General features: G+C 39.1%; 2 protein-coding genes across 5 annotated transcripts in view; one reads left to right on the top strand and one right to left on the bottom strand.

Moving 5' to 3' along the window:
• SLC39A9 (solute carrier family 39 member 9) overlaps nt 1-11053 on the bottom strand; it is a 42931-nt gene extending 31878 nt beyond the window's left edge. For all 4 annotated transcript variants that reach the window (XR_011488358.1, XM_070469548.1, XM_020889749.2 and 1 more), the window contains exon 1: nt 10017-11053. Coding sequence is in view for 2 of the 4 variants with exons in the window: in XM_070469548.1 (XP_070325649.1) it covers nt 10017-10130 (114 nt within the window). In the remaining 2 variants the exon portion in view is untranslated. The remainder of the gene's footprint in view (nt 1-10016) is intronic.
• Nucleotides 11054-11155: 102 nt separating this feature from the next.
• Nucleotides 11156-23788, top strand: ERH (ERH mRNA splicing and mitosis factor). The gene is made up of 4 exons (XM_020889751.2): nt 11156-11265; nt 14694-14781; nt 19354-19474; nt 23273-23788. The coding sequence occupies exons 1-4, from the start codon at nt 11263-11265 to the stop codon at nt 23373-23375; spliced, it is 315 nt and encodes a 104-aa protein (XP_020745410.1). The 5' UTR covers nt 11156-11262; the 3' UTR covers nt 23376-23788.
• The last annotated feature ends 350 nt before the right edge of the window (nt 23789-24138 follow it).

Raw genomic sequence — 24138 nt, 5'->3', positions numbered from 1 at the left:
CAAAACGCAAACTTATACTATAATGAGATACTTCTTCACACCCACTAGAATGGCTAATATCAAAGAGACCAACAACACTAAACGATGGCAAGGATACAGACCAACTGGAACTCCCATATGTTGTTTGGCTGAGCGTAAAATAGTACAATCACTTCAGAAAACTGGTAGTCTCTTATGAAGTTAAACCAGTAATTCCACTTTTGGGTTATTTACCAAGAGAAATGAAAGCATATGTCTCCCCCCAAAACTTGTATAAAAACGCTCAAAGAAGCTTTATCAATAATAACCATAAGAATACCACAGTTTATCCATTCTGCTATTGCTGGACATCTGATTCAGATTATGGCTAAAGAGATCTGTGTTTGTTGTTTAGATTTCACAAAGTCATGTCTGACTCTTTCGTGACCCCATGGATTGTAGCCCACCAGGCTTCTCTGTCCATGGGATTTCCCAAGCAACAATACTGGAGTGGGCTGCCATTTCCTTCTCTAGGGAATCTCCCTGACTTGGGGACCGAACTCAGGTCAGCCAATGGACGTAGATTCTTTACCACTAAGCCATCAGGGAAGCCCGAGATCTGTATTACAATATCATTTTAAAGAGTCAGAAAAAAAAGAATTTGAGAATTTGGAAAAAGAGATCTCTGAGGTAAACTTGAGTAAATCATCTCACTTTGTAATATTTCCTCAAAGGAAAGGCAGTATGAGCTAAAATTACTGTATTATGCTTTCAGTCTACTTTGAAATTAAGAGTACATACATTTATTTACCAAATGAAGTTAAACCTCCTATGCTTAACTAAGTTATTTAACTAAGTTAGACAAACCTATGTTTGTTCTTGGAACTCCTTACACCAAAATGTTAAGTTCTGTGAAGGCAGAAATTTTTGTTTTTAATTTACTGCTGAATACTTAGTTTATAGACTAGTATCTTGACACATAACAGATTCTTCCCTAAACATATACAAAGAGAATGAATTAAATACCCCGATTCATACAAGGCACTGGGGACCTGGTACCTGCCATTCAACTGGCCCTTAAAATCAACAAGTATATAAATGCTCTGGAACCTCTTTAGAACACTTGTGCTGGGAAATAGGCCTAACATGTCCCTTAAAAGTGTAACCATAGCTAGAATTTTCAGTGGTTATTTGATTCAGAATGTATCCTTTGGCTCAAGGGGTATTAAAGTACATAAAATAAGGAATCATAATAGGATTCCACCACAGTAAATGTGAGGCAACGCAGTCATTTGTCTCATTAATGCAAATGCCTTAAATGACACCTTTTTTTTTTCCCAGGAGTTCAAAACCTGTTTCAATCTTCAGCACTGTTTCAATCACTATTTAGTCACTGCTTCAATCTTCAGCAAAGTGATATGAAGATTATTTATTGTACATAATTTTGACTAGCTTGATAAACGTGTAGTAACTTTCTCACTGCAACCTAATTATAGAGGGAACACTTCTCACGGAAACAAAAAATCCAATAGTCAAAAAAATAAGCATAACTGCCATGGGTTATAGTTTCCATTTTTCTTAAACTACCTAAATCATTTTAGACTCAATTTATTTCAAGCACTAGAGATGGGGCTCCATGTTATTTGTAGAGCTGTATTCTTTCACACAACTTCACAACTTGTTATTTAATCTCAGAACAGCATACATGTCAAAGTCAAAACGCTGACAAGTTCTCTCCTTTGCTTATGGTAAATCACTGAAAAGCTGTATTTAAATGAAGAACTACAAATTTCATGTGTGGTTCAAGATGAAAAAAGTTCCCAAAGCAATAATATCTGTTGAACAAGTGAAATATTTGCTCAAGAGAGGCATGAACTGGGCAATGCCATTTGTCTGGTGCTATCTCATTTTACAATTCCACGTCTGTAGCTGACTAAGCCAAAGGACTGACCAGAAGTATTAATTAAAACAGCAGTTTGGACTCAGTGCCATTAAGCTATCAGCGCAGTGCAAGCTTTGAAGTCAGTTTAGTTTTCTTGGCAGATACCAAGGTAGTTAAATGGTTTTTCTTTCCTTGCTCACAGAAACAGTCAATAAATTGTTTGGTTCAATTAAATACATGCCAATAATTTTTAAAGCTTTTAATACTGAAAATTATTTCAATCTCCCTTATACCATGCTCATCTTCTACTGAAAAACACCAACTGCAGTTTCCTAAAAAATGAAAGATGCATCTCTTGTTATAAGACTGACTCCTTCAAAGCTGTAAGCACTGAAGGGATGAAATATCACAGGGCACAAAGTAACCCTTGTTGAAGCAATAAAGGCTTTCTCCATATTCTTACAAATAAACCTGCTTCAAGGAGACACCTCCTGATGTCAATTTACCTACTATATGATCTGCTGCTAAGTGACAGTAACACAGTAACAGTAATCAAGAAAACTCAAATATGAACTTGATTCTTCAAGTCCTGACAACTGAGACAAGATGTCTAAAAGCTTCCTGCCTCTAAGCCGTGGCTCTGTGACACCAAGCAAGTTCAATATCCTTCTCTGGAGGACAGGATTACCACTACTAATACTAGCATGTAGGCATATGATGTTAGCACACTTAATACAGAGCAGTTGTCACTAGCACTTATCTCCAACCTCATTGGGAGTATGCCGTAAATGCTTCTAAGCCCCTCCTGCACAAGAATCACAATACAAAACCCAGATACTTGGATGGAAGTTCAAGTGAACAATGCTACATCACTACCATTATGCCAGTGGCATACAGATTTCCCTTTACTAAATTCATTTGCATAGAGGTAATAACAAGCAATACTCCACTGATGCTACTTCCTTCAATCTTGGAAAACAAGACCAACTTGCTTTTTTTTTTTGCATAAGTCCTTTCTAAAAATTAAACAAAATCTCATAAGACTGCTCAACGTGACTACAAAAACAAAAACCCACTGATGCGTGGGAAAGACCTGGGAAAACACTGACAACGAATATTATTAATACACAAGAAGTTTGATTGAACTGAGAAAAAAATAATTTTTCCCTATCAAATTAGCAAAGTTTTAAAAATTAAAAGTGATGGTACTCAGTGTTTGTAAGAATACAGTGTCATTTGCATTAGTTGGAAACAACACATTAAGAAAACCTGGTAATATAGACTGAGACTCTTCTTGAGGATATCTACATTCTTTAATCCTGTCATTCTACGCCTAAGGAAACAATCTGAAATGTGGTCATAGCATTAGACACAAAAATATCCATTCAACACTATTATCATTAAAAAAAAAACCCAACGGTATGGCAAAACTTGAAAACAAATGCATAATAAGAATTTCTGTATATAAAATAACTGAATGTAATGAAGACGTGAAAAAGTGCCTAGAGGGAATTCCCTGGCTGTGTAGTGGTTAGGATTCCATTCTTTAACTGCCCAGGGGCTCCGGTTCAAACGCTGGTTTCCACAGCCACAAGGTGTGGCCAAATGAGGCCAAAAGTGCCTAGAACATGTTTTTAATGATAAAGGAAAAGAATACCAGATAAAAGAAGTGAAAAGTTAAGTGAAAGGTCATGTCTGACTCTTTGCGACCCCATGGACTGTAGCCTACCAGGCTCCTCCATCCATGGGATTTTCCAGGCAAGAATACTGGAGTGGGTTGCCATTTCCTTTTCCAGGGGATCTTCCTGACCCAGGGATTGAACCCAGGTCTCCCGCATTGCGGGTAGATGCTTTACCATCTGAGCCACCAAGGAAGTTTCCCAGATAAAAGAAGGGGGAATGCAAAAAAAAAAAAAAAAAAAATATATATATATATGTACACACACACACACATATACATACATACACACACGTACACACTACATAATCAACCATATTAAAAATGCAAACAAACATGCAAAAAAAAATGAATGAAAAGAAACAAAAATGTTACTAGTGATTCTCCAGTGGGATAATAGTTTTATTTTCCTTTCACACGTTATCACGTTTTACAAATTTTCCACAAAGAGCCTCTATTATACAGCTAGGCTTAAAAATCTTTTATTTAGAGAGCATATAGTGGCTTTGAACTTAACAAAGCTTGAGGCTCTTCCTTTTCAAGGTCACTGTAAAATCATAGCAGAATTTAACACACAAATTGATACTGTAGCTATTGTTATTATACTGTGGGATTAGAGAGCACAGTGCCCTTAATATGCAGATAGAGACATTTTCCCCTTTTCAAAGTGGTTCAGAACAACGGTGTGTTGAGGGTTTGTAGCAATCTGAAATTTTTTCAGTGCCCGCCCCTGACGTCATGCTGTGACTTATTTCCTCTACTTGCTGTCCCTCCCCTTCTGTTGCTAGTTAGCCCTTTCTACTTCACAGAGAGCTTAGGAATGAGAAGTCCAGCCCAGAAGTTTGAGACTGGCAGCTCATAAACAGGTTTTTTGACCCACACAGCAATGTAATAATATTTGAATTAGCAACCAAAGTATAAAATTTAGAAGACTCAATATTTTCAACTTCTGAAAAGCAGGAAGGCAATGCCAGGGCTGGTGTCATTAAACGACATCTGTGGCTGACCACAGTTCTTAGGACTCCCCGAAACCCCTAGGCACTGACCCGGGAGGTCAGCTGCCACATATTGTGACACGTGGACCATTTTATCTCACTCCAGGGCTGATTTACTGCTCAGTCTCAGTAGTTATACGATTTTATGACCCACTGTGTGTGCGTGCTCAGTTGTGTCCACAACTGAGTTGTGTCTGCAACTCTATGGACTGGAGCCCATCAAGCTCCTCTGTCCACTCGACTTCCTAGGCAAGAATACTGGAGTGGGTTGTCATTTCTTCCCCCAGGGGATCTTCCTGACCCATGCATTGAACCTCCGTCTCCTGCACAGGCAGGAGGATTCTCTACCACTGAGTCACCTGGGAAGCCCTTACAACCCATTACCTTAGCTGTATTAGTCAGGGTTCAATTAAGAAATGAAAAACATAAAGTAATTTGAGCTAGAAAAGTTTAACAAAAAGAAGAAGAAAAAGTTAAATACTGAGAAAAATACTATACAGCAAGGAGACCAGTGGAAAAGCCCTGGCCTCTCCAAAAAAAACATTCATGGTGACCTGGAAAGCCAACCCTGAAGCAAAACCTTTCGGATTCCAAATTGCAGAGAAGTTTCATGATTTGGGGTGGGGAAGGGAGGAGTTTACCCATTATTAGAAGTCTATTCCAAAAGAAAAGGTTTAAAAATTATAATTTAGAACAAAGATATAAAAATGAAAATCTTTAGAAAGTTTTCACAATCAGTACTGAGGATAATCCTCAATGTTTATTCTAAAGTTCTTACGTTCCAGATAGTGTTAAGCCCTGTGCTACGTTATTTCCTTACATCCTCACAACAATCCTACAAGGCCATTTAACAGAAGAGAGCTGGATGTTAAACAGTTTGCTCAACACTGATTTTGAACTACACTGTATCAGACAGTTCCTTTTGAAATGAGTGCATTACTAATTACCTTAAAAACTTTATTGAGATAGGAGTAACACTACTTTCCAGAGAAGGAAATGGCAACCCACTCCAGTACTCTTGCCTGGAGAATCCCAGGGACAGGGGAGCCTGGTGGGCTGCCGTCAATGGGGTCGCACAGAGTCAGACAAGACTGAAGCAACTTAGCAGCAGCAGCAACTCTACTTTCATCTGGATATCTATGGATCTATACTGTTTTAAGACATGAAAAAATGTGGCATTATAACCCAAAATGGTCTGCAACAAGTACAGGCTTGTAGTAAAAAATCCGCCTGCCAATGCAGGAGGCAGCCTGAAATGCAGGACCTGCGGGTTTGATGCTTGGGTCAGAAAGATCCTCTGGGGAAGGAAATGGCAACCACTTCAGTATTCTTGCCTGGGAAATCCCACAGGGAGAGAAGCCTGGTGGGCTACAGTCCACGGGGTCACAAAGAGTCAGACACGGCCAAGCGACTAAAACCACCACCACCAAGTACAACATGAGAAGAGAAAGTCTTTGAAAAATTTTATAGCAATATGATTTTTACAACTATAGGAGCAGTTATATGTCTGTTAAATCTCACGATACTGCATCTGGGCTTGTATTTTCTATGCCTTTTTCCCCATTTCATTTTCACAAGTATACTGCTCTGCAAAGGAATGGAAGGTAAAGATAAAACTGGTCAAGCACCAGGGTTTGAGGAGTGCTGCCCAAGAGCTCTGGGCAAATGCTTTGCTTTCTGTTACCAGCTCTGTTACAAAGAGGAGATGTGCTCTGCTAAACGACATCTCACACTAGCCATCTGAACTTCACTCATCAGAGCATCTGATGAGCTGCGTTTATCCTAGGTAATGTTTCACAGGTGGTGCAGCAGTAAATAATCTACCTGCAATGCTGGGGGTGCGGGTTTGATCCCTGGGTCAGGAAGATCCCCTGGAGAAGATAACCCACTCCTGCATTCTTGTCTGGAAAATCCCATGGACAGAGGAGCCTGGCAGATAGCCCACTGGGTCACAAAAAGAGTCAGACATGACTTAGCGACTAAACAACAACAAAATGTTAAGTTACAGGTTCTCAACCTACTTATACAGCACTTTCGTTTAGAGCCAAAGAAAACTGCTCAACATCTGAATCCTAAAAACACAATGTAGTTGCTAAAGTAGTGTGTCCAATTCCTTTATTCAACAAAACCTCATTTGTATAAAACATGTTTCAGCTGCTTTTACAAGTTTAATTTTTCTCCTGCTCATATGCTGAAAAAGAAAATATCTTGATTATCAGTCACTTATAAATGCATTTAAGAATCAGAGATTTTGTTCCTTTACTTTAGAAATCAGTTAGGCATACATGTGTGCTGAGACACTTCAGTAGTGTCCCAACTCTTTGCGACCCTACGGACTATGGCCTGCCAGGCTCCTCTGTCTGTGAGATTCTCCAGGCAAGATCACTGGAGTGGGTTGCCATGCCCTCCTCCAAGGGATCTTCCCAACCCGGGGACCAAACCTGAGCCTCTTATGTCTCCTGCACTGGCAGGTGGGCTCTTTACCATTAGCACCACCTGTGAAGCCCCATTTAGGCATAAGGAAGTTGCAAAACCATCAATCAAGAAAGTTGATCTGGGGACAAGGCATGTTGGAGAAAGTGACTAAGAAATCAATGCCACACATACCTCATGATGGTCAGATAAGGCAGACAAATACCACTGCTACAGTAATTTCAGACTACTTGACTTTTATCTCATTTCTAAACACTAATCCTGCCATCATTAATGGTTTACCAATCTTTTGTTCCTGCTCTGAGAAATTCTGAAGAAACAAGTGCTGAAAGACAAAGTAGTTAGATTAAGAACATGAATAAAAATCATATCTTCTCATATAAGTGAAAGTTAACTATAAGATAAATTAGATTTATTGGTCCTTTTATTTATAATACCTCCAGTCCTGAAGAAAAGCTACACTTCCTTAAAAAGAAAAATTGTTTAGTCAACGTAGGAATTTGGGGAGCTATTCTCTAAGGATAGAAACTCTGTTCTTGGTCTCTATGAATGAAGTTCATTTTTTATAGATTTATCATCTACTAGTTTCACAATACATTGATTTATAATAATAGCATAACCTGTCTGGAAAAAAATGCTAATTCCTAGGAGATAAAAATCACCAGTTGAATTTTAAAATGTTTTTGACTAAGTTATATATAACTTTAATTTTTTTATCCTAACAGCTCAAAATGCATTGGTCCTGCTGTAATAATGAACAGATATGAATGGTGATTTATAGCATTTCAAGAACTACAGCTGGAAAAAGACCACCTGACCATCAATTTAGAAAGCCATAAATGACATATCATACTAATTATCTTTATTAATGGACTAGTTAATTACACCACTCATGGACACATTTCCTTCAGTGAGAAAAGAGGATAGCATATACCTGCATATTACAAGAATCACTGAAGACAGTTTGAGAAAATACTGAAACTGGAAAAGGAATTTTATAGAAATAAAAAGTTTTATCAGCCTTTTATTTGAGTTAATTATAATTCTTCATAAATGTTATCTCTACTGAGGCTTTAAATATACAAACCAATTTAAACTTCACAAATGCTAGCCCTAATAATGTCAACTCAATTCTAATGTAATTAGAAGACTCAATCCCTGGGGCTCAGTGTTAAAGAATCCGCCTGCAGTACTGGAAACCCAGGTTCAGTCCCTGGGTCAGGAAGACCCCCTGGAGAAGGAAATGGCAACCCACTCCAGTATTCTTGCCTGGAGAATTCCATGGACAGGGGAGCCTGGCAGGCTACAGTCCATGGGGTTGCAAAGAGCCAGACACAACTGAGCAACTGACACTCTTACTTTTTTTCATAATTTAGTCAGAGGAGAGACAGCACACTCACAAAGTACTGGGCAGGCAGGTGGCTCAAATGAGTGAAGCAGGCTTCACAGCAAAGAAGGACCATGATAATCTACCACTACTCAGCTCTAGCCAACTGTTACTTTGAGGAATAAAGACAAAAAAACAGTAACAATAAAATCGACACTCTGCTAATCTGAAGAAGTAAATCCAGGGAGTTTCCTAGTGGCCCTGTGGTTGAAGCCTCATGCTTCCAATGCAGGGGGCCTGGGTTCGATCCCTCGTCAGGGAACTAGATCCCATATGACACAACTGGGGGGAAAAAAAAAGTCCTACATGCTGTAGCTAAAGATCCTGCATGCCACAACTAAGACCTGGTGTAGTCAAACATATAAGTAAGTCTGTAGGCTAGATTTGGTATATGGACTACTACTGCCTCAAGGGACAAAGTGGCTAAGAACTGTTGCAAGTCAGAAAAATCTAGATTGAAAAAAACAGCTCTGATTTTAACACATTTCATAAATTTGTCCAAGTTATATAATTTAAGTCTCAGTCTCCTCATCTGTACCTCACTGTTTTTTTTTTCCTAATGAAATTAGGCAATGTATATGCTCAAAAAATTGTAGTTCAATGTTATCATTAGATGCTGAAAAAAATCAAAACAAAAAGGAAACAGATGAGGAGCAGTAGCAATTCAAGTCCCCCTTCTATCTGACTGTGGGGTTTATTTCTCAAACTCATAACGACTAGTCCCAACTTTTTCTCACCCACAGGCTATTTTCTTTACCACCAATGCCTTCTCTTCCCTACTCAAGGCCTACCTCACAGCTCATCTATACCTTTCCTTTTCTTTGAAAGCACTTTCAGGACTGACAGTGAAACTATCTTACTGTCGAACATCAAGGTATACTTAAGAAATCCTGAATGCAGTAGTTTTTCTCCCCCAATCTTTGAGCACTGTGCAAGCTGTGAACTCCTTACAACACCCCAAAGAATCCATCTGCACTTTCATTGAACAATGCTTTCATCTTTCTTCCCTGTTAATGTTTGTTCAAGTGATAATAAAAAACCAAAGAAATTAAAACAAAATGTCAAACCATATTAACAAAAAAATTCATTTCTAAACAAATAGATTTGAAAACAACTTCAAAAACCTATCCAATGTTCTCCTTTAAAAGGAAGTTTGAGTTAAGAACAATCCAGTTTTTTTCCTTATTTCATTCTAATTACAGGTATCAAAAAAAAAAAAAAAAAAAACCACAAAAAACCTTTTACCAAAAAACTATGCCTGATTTTCTCAAAAAGAAATTATATTGATTTCAACTCATATGAACAAACAATATTCTTCATGTATATTTTGACAGCCATCCAGAACCTTGATTCTTTGAAACTTCTGGGTATCAAAATAACATTACGGTGTCTTTCCAGGAAAATGTAGAGTCCCAAATTTTGGTATGCAATTTCAGGAAGTTCAGAGTATCCAAGGATCTTCAGTGGATCCACCACTCCCCGCCCCATCCCTCTCCCTTAAGAACTTGTGCTAAATAAGTGGTTTGTTTCTATTATTAAATGTTTTGCATCTTCTGAAAATAGTCATCCTTAAGAAGACCTTTAGCTCTGCTATTAAATGGGGAAGCAGCTTCCCTTTTAACTGTCACTACTTCCTAGCTGCCATCCTGACAGCTGATAGAAAACAGAAAATTGAGCGCTTACCTCCGAAAAATTAACAGCCAAAGGAATGATTCCAGCCACGTAACATCCCACCAACATAGCCAGAGACAGCAGGCTAATGGAGATGAAATCATCCATTCTGCCTTCTTTATTCATCCAATACCACTAGTCTATAATTTTTCGGGAGCTCAGGTCCTTAAACACGTGTAATTGTTCCAAAAGAACAGGTGTACTTTCCAGTTCTTTCGTCCTCCCCACCGGCAGATGCGTTCACGAGACACTTCTCTCTTGAACGTACCTGTAAAGAACCCCCTTTTTGCTGATACTAGAAACAACTTTCAGCAATCTTGGGTCCCAGCCCGTAAGTTTTCATATACCAGTCACTGGATTCCCATGGGTTAACAGAGATGAGAAGTCAACGGGAAACTATACGAAGGAGCTATTGGTTCAATCGTCGGAATACGGGCAGTACAATGGGCCTACTTCCTCCACAAGCAATGTTCCCGATGGCAGCTAGAAAAGGACGAAAACCCAAGCGAACTTGTTCGTTCTCCCTGCTCCCCTATCTCCCTGGGGCACCCCCGCAGGTGATCGCCACCCCCCCAGCTCCGGGACCAGCCCACCAATCACGGCAAACTCTCCTCCGAGTCTAGAGTGAGGAAAGGAGTCCTGCAGGCCGGTAATGGCGGGTCGTGGGGTTCAGCAGTGAAGCTGATACAAAGCTGTCTCTACCCTATACCCAGTGCTGCCCATGTTGCTCCACTCCGAGGGGCCTTGACCCGGAGCCACCGATACTACAGCTGCCATGGCCGCCAAGTGGCACCTCTTCATTACATCCACTTCCGGATTGCCTTACAGCCCCCTCCTTTAGAAGGGTACTTCCGGGGTTACAACCGACCTATGCCCCAGGGTTCTTATACTGCCGCCATTTTTGAGTGGGGCCACTGAAAGATGGCTTGTGTCACTGTCTATACCGGTGATCACTTTAGCCGCGCGTCTAATAACCCGAGTACCGAAGATCGTGTCTGGAAAAAAGTGCTCCTTTTTCAAGTTCCGATATGTTCCCTATGTGCTTCCTTTCCCTTATCCAAGATGGCTGAAACAGAGTCACTCTCTGCTCTAGCTGCCGGAAATCTGTGAGCCTCTATGGTCCGAAAGGTTCTTTCGCGGTGCGCCTCTGACGATTTCCGGCTGCTCCTCTCGCGGGGATTGGCTGTTGGCGGCGTTGCGGGTAAGCTCGTGTGCGGCGGCGGAGTCGGCATCGGCTGCAGCGGGAGACTTTGGCGCGATGGTGAGAAAGGCCTAACCGGCTTCCCGAACCCCCAACCCCCCCGGGGCGACCCCCGCCCATACATCTCCCCACCCCATCCAGCGCTAGAGTGCTGCCGCTCAACACTCCAGCTTGTGAGTCGACCCTTCTCTTTCCCGCCGCGGAGACACTGGGCCTGGCGCTAGGCCCCGGATCCCGGGTCCGCCCCGCGGTTGCGCTCCCGCCTGCTGGCTCGGGCGAGGCGTGCGTTACGGAGGTTGCTCTTTCTTCCGATTGCTGCTTGGTAGAGGCAGGCGTGGGGGTGCTTCCCTTTCCTTCCAAACGCCCCAGCCTACTATAGGAACAATGGCCGAGGGATGTCTGACAATCCCGTCTCGAAGCTGACAGATTGAATATTGCATCCCCCGTGTGGGCCGGGAGGGAACATCTTTGCTTTGTAGCGTGCTTTTCCGACCATATTCCCTTTTGTTTTTCTGGGCTCTGCCTTTTTTGAAAAAATACATTTTCCCTCGTTTCTAAGACCTGTAGGGGCCGATTTGGTGGGGTTTTTTTTACCCCCTCCAGCCACCCAACCTGTGCTTACCTTTATTTATAGTCTCTTGGGTCTGGAAGTTGAAAAGATAGATTCAGCTCAGGGTCCACTTTACTTAGAATCTAAGTAGAATGGGTGGGAAGGGTTGTTTTTGGCTTGTGTGTCTGGTGTTTTGTAATCTGCAAAAAGGAGATGCTCACGAGGATTCCAAGGAATCGTGGTTGCTTCCACACTTCAATTTTCGTCTTCTGGTTGCTGCAGATTAACAGATCATGCAGCTATTGTTAACAAGGAACTTTTTCAGGTTGTAGTTTTCTGGATTGAGATAGGCCAGTGTTTGACCCAACATAGTCTCCCAAGGAGGACTGGGAATTAGGAGATTGGGTTTCCAGTTCCTGTCTTAACTAGCAGTGTGACCTTGAGCAAGTCATTTCACTTCGGAGTTTCCTTTCTCTGCCTTTATTTGGTATTATTTTTAAATGCTTAGATTAAAATCTGGGGATATGACAGCAGTTAATATGAACACCCTATTATCATTGAGCAATTATCAGTGATAATTCTTTATCATATCGTGTAGAATGGAAAATTGGAATTTGTATTTAAAGTGAATACTGGTTCAAAAGTCTTAAATATTGGTTCAATTTCTTTTTTTTTATTCTTCCTTCCTTCCTTTTTTGGTAGTTTGAGAGATGCGTTTAAAACTCAAGAACCAATTGTATGTATTGCAGCATTTCTGTAACAGTAGAATGACTGACTGTTAGGGTTCATGTTTGTGAGACTTTAAAAACAGATTAACAGATTAACTCTTCATTAGAGTGAATCAACTGCTTAGTAAACAGAGAATAGGATATTATTAAGGTAATTCTGCATAACTTTTCTTGATTTAGGTTTCACAGTGTTACTTTTCTATTGTGGCAAATATCAATAGATATATATATTCCTGTATGTATTTATATTTTTATTTACTACTGGTCATTCCCCTAAGAAAGAGTAACCTAAGGAATGCTGGACCAAATCTGTTTAGAAGAAGGAAAAATCTGATAATTTTGTTTACAGTTTTGTAAATTTAGTCATTCCTTGTTCCTAATTTTTAAGCCTTGTCTTTGGGCAGTAAGAAAAATAGTAAACTTTGTTCAGGTTCACTTTAAGGGTAAATATAAAAAGCAGCATACTGTATAGCCATTTTCATATCTTTACTCTTAAGTGAATTGGTCCTTATTAGAATAAGAAGAAAATTAATATAGTAGCAACTGGTCTGGCTAGTATGTGGGACAGGTCCTCTTACAGGAATGTTAGTACAGTTTCTATAAAGTCATTTTTCTTCTCACCATATGAGCTATTGAAACTATTGGTGGTTTTTAAATAACCAGTAATCTAACATTCTGTTTTCTCTGACTTTTGATCACTATTTAAGAAAGGCCTTGGCTGTGTTCAGGTCTTTATAGGTCAGAATTACTTTTCATCTCTTGTCATCAAGTTCTATCTCAGATCCTCTCAAACTTTTAATCAGAATGACTCACTTCTTGATGGAGAGGGAGGAGTATGATAAATTCCTTTGTTTTTCACATTGTGTTCAAAGTACTGTTTGGGCGGGGGCAGTGCTTATTCAGAAACTCTCAATATCAGCTATTTCAGTTGCAGTTTGTTGGTCATTAAAAAGTCTGATCATTTCAGAACATTTAGTTCCTGTCCTTAAGAGGTTTGTTTGTTTTTTATTAAAAACTAGTACAGCAAAAAAAAAAACTAGTACAGCAGAAGAGAAGAATATGTTGTTCAATCACTCATTCATGTCCAACTCTTGTAACGCTAGGCTTCCCTGTTCTTCACCATCTCCCGAAGATTATAGATAGTTTGATTTAGCATTGGGTTTACAGTGAGGTTACATCATATTTGAATTTAATTAGTGAACCTTACACACTTGGCAAAAAAAACCGGAGGGGGTTATACTTTCAACAGACCGATGTTCTGGAGATATTTTTAGTTGTCGCACCTTGGGAGGAGGGCATGGGAGTGCAGGTGCTACTAGTGTTTACTGGGAATAGGCTAGGAACGCTGCGATCCTTCAGTGCACAGGGCAACCTCTGCAACAGGGGATCTTCCAGCCCCTGATGCAATAGTGCCAGAGTTGAGAAACCCTGAAATAGACCCACGAACAAAAGCATGCTCCCCAATGAGGGTGAGATGGAAGAAAGGATCTGCTGATCTTTAGGCATAGTCACATTTCCTGTGTCATATCCTCTAGCTATTTTGTGATTCTCGTTCTTAAAAATACAATATTTTAGTATAACACAGCCCCTTATGGTGAGTCACCTACTGGGTGAATAATTTAATGGATTTTTCTAGGGTAACGTTAACTGTATATACTAATTTTATATTGCCAGTGTATCTTACACCTTTAATGTTTGAGTCTAATCTCTGGATAAGATGTGATTTCACTGTAGTGCTAAAGTTAGAAAAAACATAGATTGATAAAGTGCTTGTAATCATTACAGTGTTTTCCTTTTTTCTCCTTTCATCAACCCATATCTGTTTTCATTAGGAACCTAATGGGATTAGAGTGACCAATGGAGATAGAACACCTAAGCAGGTTTACAATCTGGCTGGGAAGAAAGATGCAAAAGAGAAAAAACAGTACAGGGTAGTTTATGCTGAGAATTTACAGGCAGTAAATGCAGTAAGAGTTTGAGACAGCAGTTGTTAAGAACTGGGAGATTAAGAGACCTTACAGAGAAGTTGAATCCAGCTTCTGGCGCTGCACTTGGGCAGAGGCATCAATATTGCAGAAAGACCCCCCCTAATTAATAGTGTTTTAATAACCAACGATAATTTGTGTGGTGAATGGAGATTTTATCCCATACTATGAATTTCTCAAATACTGAGTTAGAAACTTACATTGAAATCACTTTTCCCTCTGCAGTCTCACACCATCTTGCTGGTACAGCCTACCAAGAGGCCAGAAGGCAGAACTTACGCTGACTATGAATCTGTGAATGAGTGTATGGAAGGTGAGTTTAAACACTAATCAAGGGGTAGAAATCATTGACTTTGTTTTGGGGGTGGTGAGGGGTTGGGGGCTGGAGGTGGGATGGGCTATAGAGTCTCCTGGCTCCCACTCTAGCTAGCATCCACACCAGCTGGTCTACGCTTGCTCCCAGGGTGAGAGTGGTAAGTGCTAAGACTCTCAGTTGTCTTTAGTTTGTTTACCCTGACATTCACTGTTATTTCTACTTTTTAGAATCAAGCTCATACGTATAGTGACTTTCCCAGGCCTCTGTTTTGTAAATATTTTACAGGTATTCCTTATATAGTCTAGTTAAACTCGATAGAGTTATTAAGACAGGCTTGAGAAAACTAATAGTGCCTACACAACCTAATAGTCTAATTACTAAACAAACATTAAAAGCTAAGGTTACAGTCCATCAGAATGTTAAGAAATAAAAAATTAGCTCAGTGAATAAAGGCAAATGGAACCAAATCAGTATAATTTATTGTACATTTGATAAGCTGGCACCACCCTGAAGGGAGGTATTAACCCCCGGTAAACCATTAGATGAGAGCACATAGATTGGATCATCACAAACTGGATTCATCCTTATGTCCTTTCATTACATCATTAGATCATCCAGTAAACCACTTGTGTACACCCTGCACCCTTTCTAGCAAATTGCACATTCTTCACCTCTTACTGTAAAGATTTTATAGGAATATAAAATTTGCTGCTGGCTGTCCCTGGAATTGCCAATTATCTGAAGCTAATTGGATTAGGCTTAAAAATCTCTTCTTAAAACCAATGGTGGGTAGACCTCTGGCGGGACAAAAAGCTACTCATAGTATCAGAGATGGCTCCTCAGATTCTATTCTAGTTTTTAAAGACGAGCAAAGCTTGTGTTCTCTTCTTTTCTCAAGTCCCTTCCTCTGCTGATAGATTTACTTGCCATTAAGGTAGACTTTGTGCACACACTCTAGATTGTTGCTTTATCTATATTACCGTGTTTGGTCTTTGATTCTGCAATACTCTTTACTAACCTTTGCTGATTTTAGGGAAGCCTGATGCTGGAAGGGATTGGGGGCAGGAGGAGAAGGGGACGACAGAGGATGAGATGGCTGGATGGCATCACCAACTCGATGGGCATGAGTTTGAGTACACTCTGGGAGTTTGTGATGGACAGGGAAGCCTGGCGTGCTGCGATTCATGGGATCGCAAAGAGTTGGACACGACTAAGCTACTAAACTGAACTAAGCTGAACTTAAAAAAAAAAGAATACATTTAATTTCTAGAGCAGTTTTAGGCTTAAAGAACAATTGAATAAAAAGTACAGAGGGTTCCCATATAGTTCTCCCTATCCCCAGTTTCCCCTGTTAATGACACCTTTCCTGGTAGTCCAGTGGTTAATACTGCTCCCAATGCAGGGGGCTCAGGTTCTCCTGGTCAGGGAACCTGCATGCCACACACCCCCTCCCCCCCAAAAAAAAATAGAATATGAGGTATGGTACATTGTTACAGTTGAAGCAGAATACAGTCGATAGTTTATTTTGGGATTTATTCCTTGTGTTGTGCAGTGCTATGGGTGTTGCCAAATGTGTAATGTCATGTATTCACCATTACAGTATCATACTGTAATGTTGAGAATATTCTTACTGCCCTAAAAATCTTCCATGTTCCCCCTAGTCATCCCTCTTCACCTCAGTCCCTGCCCCCCCTGGCAACCACTGGTCTCTTTGCCACCTCCATTGTTTTGCTTTTTCCAGAATGTCATAGATTTGGAGTCATTGACATATAGCTCTTTCAGACTAGCTTCTTTCACTTAGCAATGTGTTTAACTTTCTTCCATGCCTTTTTGTGGCTTTCTAGCTCTTTTTTTCTTTTTAAATTAGAAATGGTGGTTTATTTTCCATTTTAAAAGTTAAAATGGAATTATTGGAATCAGTTCTCACATGGTGGTTGTCAAATGGTAATTTTCTTACTTTCTTATTTTTCTTTGTTATAGTAGTTAATATTCATCTGGAATACAGAGCTTTCCCTCCCCTCATCCCTTTTTTAAAATTAATAGGTTTAGGTTTTTTTAGAGTAGTTTTGGGTTTACAGGAAAATTGATTAGAAAGTACAGTTCTGTCATTACCCCTGCTTCGCCCCCTCCCAGTTTTCCTGATTATTTACATCCTATGTCAGTGTGGTACATTTGTTAGAATTGTAGAGTCAGTACTGATACATTATTGACTGAAGTCTTGTTTGCATTACTGTTCACTCTTTGCTTTGAACATTCTGTGGACTTTGACATGTGCAAAGACATGTATCTAACATTTAGTACCCTGAAAATCCCCGGTGCTTCACCTGCTCACCCATCTCTCCCCTAAACATCAACCACTGGTCTTTTTGATGTCTTCATAGTTTCCTCTTTTCCAGAATATTGTGTTGTTGAAATTATAGTATGTAGCCTTTTCAGATCAGCTCTTTCACTTCAGTTCAGTTCAGTTGCTCAGTCGTGTTTGACTCTGCGACCCCATGGACTACAGCACACCAGGCCTCCCTGTCCATCACCAACTCCCGGAGCCTATTCAAACTCATGTCCACTGCGTTGATGATGCCACCCAGCCATCTTGTCCTCTGTCATCTGCTTTTAAGATGTCTCCATGTCTTTCACGGCCTGATAGCTCATTTCATTTTGTTGTTGAATAATACTCCATTGTATGTGTATAACACAGTCTGGTTATCCATCACCTGTTGAAGGATATCTTGTTTGCTTACGGGTTTTGTCAGTAAATAAGCTGCCATGTACATTCCTGTGTAAGTTTTTGTGTGGAACTAAGCTTTCAGCTCCTTTCAGTAAATACTGAGGAGTGTGATTGTCAGATCATATGGTAAGACTGCATTTAGCTTTGTAAGAAGCAGACAAGCTATCTTCACATGTGGCTGTATCCCTTTGCATTCCCTGCAGTTCCTGTGGCAGCATTTGGTGGTGTCAGTGTTTCGGAGTTTTTTGCCGTCCTAGTAGATGTGTAGTGATACTTCATTTCAGTTAGCAGTTTCCTCATGTTGTGATGTTGAACATCTTTTCATAATGCATATTTTCCTCCTGTATATCTTCTCTGGTGAGGTGTCTGTTCCCATCTTTTGCCTATTTTTTAATTGAGTTGTTTGCTTTCCCATCGTTGAGTTTTAGGAGTTCTTTGTATATTTCTGATAATAGTTCTTTATCTCAGTGGTCCCCAACCATTTTGGTACCAGGGACCAGTTTCGTGGAAGACAGTTTTTCCATGGACCGTGGAGGATTGGTGTGTGTGTGTGGTTTTGGGATGATTTGAGAACATTGCATTTATTGTGCACTTTATTTCTATTATTATTATTATTATATCCGCTCCACCTCAAATCATGAGGCATTCGACCCCAGAGGTTGGGGACCCCTGTTTTATCAGATACATATTTTGCAAAGATTTTCTTCTGGTCTGTGGCTTGTGTTTTCACTTTCTTTGATAGTGTCCTCTGAAGTACAAAAGGCTTAAATTTTGATGAAGTCCAGCCTATCTAAGAAGCTTAATCCAAAGTCACAAAGATTTGTGCCTACATTTTCTTCCAAGAGTTTTATAATTTTGACATAGATTTAACTTTCTGGGCCATTGTGAGTGACTGTTTATACATGGTGTGAGAGGGGTTCAAGTTTCTTCTTTTGCGTATCAGTGTACAGTTGTCCTAGCACCCTTTGTTGATAAAATACTCTTTCTCTGTTGATTTGTCTTGTTATCCTTTTGGAAAAACAGTTGACCATAAATGTGAGGGTTTATTTGTGGACTCCTGTTACTCTTAAGTCACCCAGTCCGTGAACTTGAGATAGCATTCTGTTTATTTAAATCTTTACTATCAGTGACATTTTAGTTTTCAGTGTATCTTATGTCTCTTTTATTGAATTTATTTGTAAGAATTCTATTCTTTTTTGATGTTCATTTCATTTTCAGTATTTTTATTGTTGAGGTATAGAAATATAATAGATTTTTGTATATTGATTTTACATCATGCAGTCTTACCACCCTGATTTATTAGTTCTAATAGTTTGTGTTTTGTAGTTTCCTTAAGGTATTCTGTATACAATTCTGTATACACTTATAGAGATAGGTACACTTCTTCCATTCCAGTGTGAATGCCAATTATTTCTTTTCCTTGCCAAATTACCCTTACTAGAGCCTCCAGTGCAGTGTTACATGATACAAGTGACAAGAGCAGGTATTCTAGTCTGAATGGGAAAGCATTGTCCTTTGCCACTAAGTGTGATGATAGCTGTGGGTTAGTGTCACAGTGAATTGATATTCCTGGTTTTTATTTCCTTTCCATTCACCCTTTCTATTCAGGAACTCATAAGTGATACTTCTGATCACAGTGTGTTGAACCAAGCTTTAAGATAGCTTTTGATAACTCTGTGCTTGACTGTTACTTTTTATTAGGAAATTTATGAAATCAATTTGGAGGTACACAAAGACCTATATGTACAAGGTAGGACAAAATATTGTTATGTGATATAAGCACATAACACTACTCATATCTAAAGTTCACACAATTGTAAGATCTTGGTTTTCCCCTCTCTTAGGTGTTTGTAAAATGTATGAAGAACATCTGAAGAGAATGAATCCCAACAGCCCCTCTATCACATATGATATCAGTCAGTTGTTTGATTTTATTGATGACCTGGCAGACCTCAGCTGCCTTGTGTAAGTATTAGCCACCGTATCTCTTAAACTGTGTTTTTATCTTGTTTGTTTGTTTGAGGTGATTTATGCTATTAGGAGCTCACTCTGCATGACACAGATCTTTGTGTTTTGCTTGTGATGTAGTAATTAATATTTCTTCTACACGTGGCTCATACATTGTCAACATAAAGCTGAAGGCACGAGAAAATCTTACGAATTTTGCTAATTGACGCTGTTAGCGTGCATACACCTTGAACCGAGAACTTTGTTCCTTAAATCTTTTACTTAGTTTTTTCCCCAATTACAGTCTTTATCCTAAAGCAGTTAGCTTTAAATTAAAACTAAGATTATTCTGTTTTCATGATTTTTTTTTAAATATATGTAGGACTGAAATAGAATTTAATTTTAATTCCACCTAATGTTGATCATGTGTATTTTGGTATGTTAGAATGAGTTTGTTTGTTTGTTTTGACACTTTTCTATTCTCTGAGTTTTGTCAAATGAAATTTTTTCCCCTAACATTATGCTTATTTTAAGTTATATTAGTAATTACTTATCCCCACTGTTACCAAGGAGCGTGTCAATCTATAATACTTCATCTTCTCAGCATTGTCAAAGAGACCGAGTGTTAAGTACAGTGAATCTTACAGAGGAAAATGGAAGTACCTTATAATGAGAGCTTCAGTCACCGGGCATATTTATTATGTATCAGACACTATCCTAGAAGAAAAAAATATTTTTCAGTCGTGAAAAACATGTAGGTCCTTCTCTGAGGCACTTCCTGTTTCAGCACTGGAACCAAGTCTGGACTTGCTGTCTCACAAAAGATCCGGGTGAAAATAAGCATTTCCTTGGAATTTTTGAGTTCAGTTTTCTTCACCTCTTCATTGTGTTTCAGTTATAGTCATTTTGCTCTGCTTACTCAAGAGTATTTAAGTGATCCAGTTCTGGTCTTTAATGAAATGTGTTTATAATGTGTCATAATTTTATTATTATTTTGATATAAAAACTCAAAAAACTATTGAGGCCAATAGAGCTGTATATATATCATGCTGTATTAGTTTATAATGTTTATAGTTGATGTGTTTATTGCCTGACACACAGAAAGAGACATACATGTTCATAAATTTATTGAGTGCCAGTTATGTACCATATGTGTTCCAAGGCACTGAGGATTGCACAGTGAATAAATCAATGTAAAATGAAGCTTGTGAAGCTGCAGAAGAGTAAGTGGAGGGTGTGGAGAGCAGAGGGAGATGAATTTGGTGGACCAGCCCATTCAAAAGTATTGATACTTCATATTTTGGTAGATCAAATGAATGAGGACTGAGAATTGAAATTTGGTGTAGCCCTGTGGAAGTCTTTGATGATTTCCAGAGCAGTTTTGATAGAGTGAAGTGAAAGTATTAGTTGCTCAGTAGTGTCCAACTCTTTGTAAGCCCATGGCCTGTAGCCCACCAGGCTACATAGAATTCTCCAGGCAAGAGTATTGGAGTGGATTGCCATTCCCTTCTCCAGAGGCTCTTTCCGACCCAGGAATTGAACCCAGGTCTCTCTCATTACAGGCAGATTCTTTACTCTCTGAGCCACCTAGGAAGCCCTAGAGTAAAATCTTAATATATTCCAGTGAGTTAGTAAGAAGAGAGGAATTGTAGACTGCCAACACAGACAAATTTTGTAGAATTTGACTCAAAAGGAGAGGAGGGAAATGGGGTTATAGCTAGAGGAAAAAATACTTTTTTTCCCCTTGAATTTTGTTTTTAAGGTGAGAAAAATAATGGTATATTGGCAGGCTAATGTGATGATGTAGTAGAGGGAGAAATTGATGGCTTTAGATAGGATCTTGGACAATCCATTAATAGTCAAGTAGGAAACATGCAGGCCGATGTGATAGAAGCTTGGGGAGGTTTTCTAATTGCTTTAGTTACTTCAGGAAAATAGAAAGGAAGACACCATTTGGAATTAAGGGTGAGGGAGGAAGTGTTGGAGGTTGTGAAAAAGAAATGAGAAATCTAGGAGGGTGAAGGGATTAGGGAATGTGATTTAAGAGGTACTTGATAGTGAATATAAAATTAAGAGAGTCATGTAATTGTATTTTCTAGTCACTCTTAATTTTAAGAGTTAAGGGTGAGTTTACTTTTAGATTATTTCTCACTGTAACAACAGGACATTAGTAAAAAACCAAATGTTCTGTAAAAGTAGAGAGCTTGTGCATTTTACTAAACCCCATTCTGACCTTACCATTCAGGGGAAGAATCTGATAATGGTGTAAAGCATTCCTACTTTGGAGTTTGTTTCTCTTCAAAGATTGGATTGTAGCTCAGTGATGACCTGGAGGAGTGGGTGAGAGGGAAGGGATTTATATATACATATAGTGGACTCACTTTGTTGTGCAGCAGAAACTAACACAGCGTTGAAAGCAGTTAAACTCCACCCTTCCCCCCCCCCCCCAAAAAAAAATGGATCATAGGTTTCTAGCTCAGTGGTTCACAGACAATAAGAACTCTGGTCAGGAGTGTTTAAGCTTTTACTCCTTGCCTGAAGTCACTTAGCCAATAAGTTGCCTGCACTGTTTTGAGCCTTGGTTTCCCCCTTTATTAAAAAGGGATAATAATTGTATCTAATCACAGAGTTGTAAATAGGATTGAGTTGATTCAGATGAGTGCCCAGAGCAATAACCTAGCAGTTGGCAATTCTTTATAGGCTTCTCTGGTAGCTCAGATGGTAAAGAATCTGCCTGCAGTGCTGGCGATTCAGGTTTGATTCCTTAAAGAAGGCAATGGCTACCCACTTCAGAACTCTTGCCTGGAGAATCCCATGGACAGAGGAGCTTGGTGGGCTACAGTCCATGGGGTCGCAAAGAGTCAGAAATGACTGAGCGACTAACACTTCTAACACTTAGAGATATTTACTGTCATTTGTAGTTATATGTATATAATTTTTTTTTGCTGAGAACCTAAAAAATGATAGTGCTCATGGCCTTGAAACACTGTGATGTACTTCGTGTTTCTGCGATCTCTGCTTGCTTATTATATTCTTTTTTTATACTATAGCTTTAGTTTTTTTACTCTAAAAAATGAATTTATTGCTTAACCAGCAATTTAGCTGGTTGTAGTTGTTCAGTTGTAGGTCAGTGGAATATTTCTATTTTTTGTCCTCTAAACATACCTTGAGTGAGTTGTCTATTAGGTGATGCATTGTACCCCAAAAACCCTGGAATCCTGTTAGTTTCATTGCTGATATTACTCCTTGTACTCCAGGCTCTTCTCAGCCTCTAGCATTGTTCATTAAAAAGAAAATCCTAAAAAAAAAATAAATAAAAAGAAAATCCTGAAATACTGGATGTATATAAAATTTTCCTTCTGTTAATACTTTCCAGAGAAGAAATCTTTGTGGCAGCAACATATTTTTAAAGGTTTTCTTTTTTTTTTTTAAGTTGATTCAAAGTAAATATAGTAAATCTGAAGTTTTGTTTTTTAATCACTGAAGGAACCATAAGAATAGTTAACTACGTAGGAGAAAGAACACATGGTTTCTGGGCAGACTTCGCCAAGAAGTAGCTGTGTAACGCAGTGAGCATTTACCTTAAGATCTCTAGACCTCGGTTTCTTTTTCTGCTGTGAGATTGTGCTAGATGATCTAAACTTCATATAGCATAAAATTCAACAGTCATGTAATCTGCTGTTTTACGTTTTCATTATATTCATGTATGAACATGTGCACATCTGTGCCATTCTAGAACAGTTAACAATTTCCAGTTTTAAAAACACGACGGTATTTGACCATTGTAACTTTGCTTATTATTCTTCTGTTCCTCAGTTACCGAGCTGATACCCAGACATACCAGCCTTATAACAAAGATTGGATTAAAGAGAAGATCTACGTGCTCCTTCGTCGACAGGCCCAACAGGCTGGGAAATAGTTGAGTTTGGAAGCATTAGGGGAACAGGGGTGGGCTTGGAACACAGATTTGTGCAGTGTGCTGTAGTGGAAGTTTTGTATTATAGTTATCCTGTTTCCATTTTGGTATACCGTAGCCAGAATTGAATGTATTAGATAAAATGTGATGATCTTGTCCAATCTGAAAACCCTTTGCCCTCCTCCCCCCCTTTTTTTTTACTTAAACATTTTTATGATGATTTAGATGGAAGTTGGTTTTTGTCAGTTAACGTTGGTTCCAGTCCCTCAAACTGTTCATACCTGCTTTATAACATCCACTGTACTAATCTTCCTTCAAATTGGGGTGGGGAGTGGAGGCGCAGTTTAGTTATGTCCTCAAGATAAAGTCTTGGTGAAAAACAAATAAATGTTCTTTAGTTATATTTTTCCCCCTGAGTGATTTTTTTCCCACTTTTTTTTGTGTCTCTGATCTGAATTGGGTGTTCTTGCAAAGCATTATCAGTTTCTAAACCAATAGGCTGCTACACGATGAAGTTAAAGAAAGCCTATACATGTGCTGAATTTGTTTTCCTGTGGCTTATATGAAGCTAAAGAGTTTTTACCTCATTTCTCCTAGTTTTTCCCTCTTGTAAGTGAATCTCAATTGTATCTCCAAGGTTTCCACGTACTGATGCAAACATGATGAAACACTTTCTGGTGACATAGTTTATCTACAGCAGCAACCAGGTTAATTCCTTAGCCTTGCTGATGTCCTTTTTCTGGGAGGTCCTTTTGCCTTCTAATAC

Source organism: Odocoileus virginianus, chromosome 6 (assembly GCF_023699985.2).
Source record: "Odocoileus virginianus isolate 20LAN1187 ecotype Illinois chromosome 6, Ovbor_1.2, whole genome shotgun sequence".
In the NCBI taxonomy this organism is placed as follows: domain Eukaryota; kingdom Metazoa; phylum Chordata; class Mammalia; order Artiodactyla; family Cervidae; genus Odocoileus; species Odocoileus virginianus.
Note: the sequence above shows the minus strand (reverse complement) of the source record. Positions and strands in the feature narration are given on the sequence as shown.